At 50.8% G+C, this 1,142-nt stretch overlaps 1 protein-coding gene across 1 annotated transcript in view; it reads right to left on the reverse strand.

Moving 5' to 3' along the window:
- chrne (cholinergic receptor, nicotinic, epsilon) overlaps nt 1-1,069 on the reverse strand; it is a 5,489-nt gene extending 4,420 nt beyond the window's left edge. The window contains exon 1 of the mRNA XM_025065584.1: nt 943-1,069. Within this exon, the coding sequence (XP_024921352.1) occupies nt 943-1,009 (67 nt within the window). The 5' untranslated portion in view covers nt 1,010-1,069. The remainder of the gene's footprint in view (nt 1-942) is intronic.
- Nucleotides 1,070-1,142: the final 73 nt, after the last annotated feature.

Below are 1,142 nucleotides of genomic sequence, written 5' to 3' on the forward strand. Positions count from 1 at the left end.
TGTGACCCCGAGGAAGGGACGCACCCCTGAGGGTCACAGATATGTGAACAAGCCCCTGACGGAGACCCGCCTGTGTCCAAGCCTGTGTCCAACCCTGGGGACCGTCCACAGATTACACCTGGTATCGAACCTCTCTGCGTCTGTACGAACGCGGACGCCACATGTTGAACACCTTCAGCGCAGGAGTTCACTAAACACTCATGTCACATGAATCTTTAAATCCCTCTGACACCGTAAAGCACTTTCCAGGATCTGAGCGTGTGCACAGAGAACGGTGTTTTGAAATGGACACCGATCCAAGCTCATCACCGCCGCCGCCGCCGCCGCCGTCACCGCTGTTTCCTAAAACCCATGAGTCATTTCAGAGACCATGGCATTTTAAACACGACGCAGCCGCGGCATCCAGAGTCTACATTTCAGAGCGAATCCTTCACATGGTCCTGACATGTCACCGATTTCTTTTTTAACTCCTGCACCGACCGCGGCCAAAGATCTGGACTCAGGTGTCGTTTGTCCAGACCTGACGCTGTTCTGCTCCGAACTTTAACTCTGAAACTTTCATCTAAATCTGTGCACCCGTCAAACTTCTCTATTTCCAGTGCCACGCTGTGGTTCAGTGTTTTCTACAGCGGAGTGACTTCGTGCCCCAGGTGCTTCTGGGAGATATGAGCCCTGTCAATAAAACCAAGAAACTGTAGAAACCATGGTTGAGTAGTACATGCAGTAGTGTGTGTATTCCCTACAACTTCAAATCCATCAAATTTCTCCTTTAAATCCAACCACCAAAATAAGAAGGTGAAACGCACGGCAGGGTTTGAAGGCACAGACGTGGAGACGTAGAGATGCTCCTCCACATTTACGTGACAAGTAGAGGATTATTAGTGACAGTCACGGCGGCGGACGGCCAGTCAACGAAGGAAGTGCCAAAAGTGTGTCACTTACCCCGAAGTACGAGACCCCCGAGAATAGTTACAACTCCAAAAAATATGCAAAATCGTTCTGCTGCCATTATATTCCAGTCCCCGTCCGCTGCCCGGCACCGCACTATTTTTAAATATAAATTTAGTGGGCGAGAGAGAGAGAGAGAGAGAGAGAGAGGGGCAGCGAAAGGAGAGAGAGAATGGGGGGAGAGTGGGGGGGGC

Source organism: Cynoglossus semilaevis, chromosome 19 (genome assembly GCF_000523025.1).
Source record: "Cynoglossus semilaevis isolate Cse_v1.0 chromosome 19, Cse_v1.0, whole genome shotgun sequence".
Classification (NCBI taxonomy): domain Eukaryota; kingdom Metazoa; phylum Chordata; class Actinopteri; order Pleuronectiformes; family Cynoglossidae; genus Cynoglossus; species Cynoglossus semilaevis.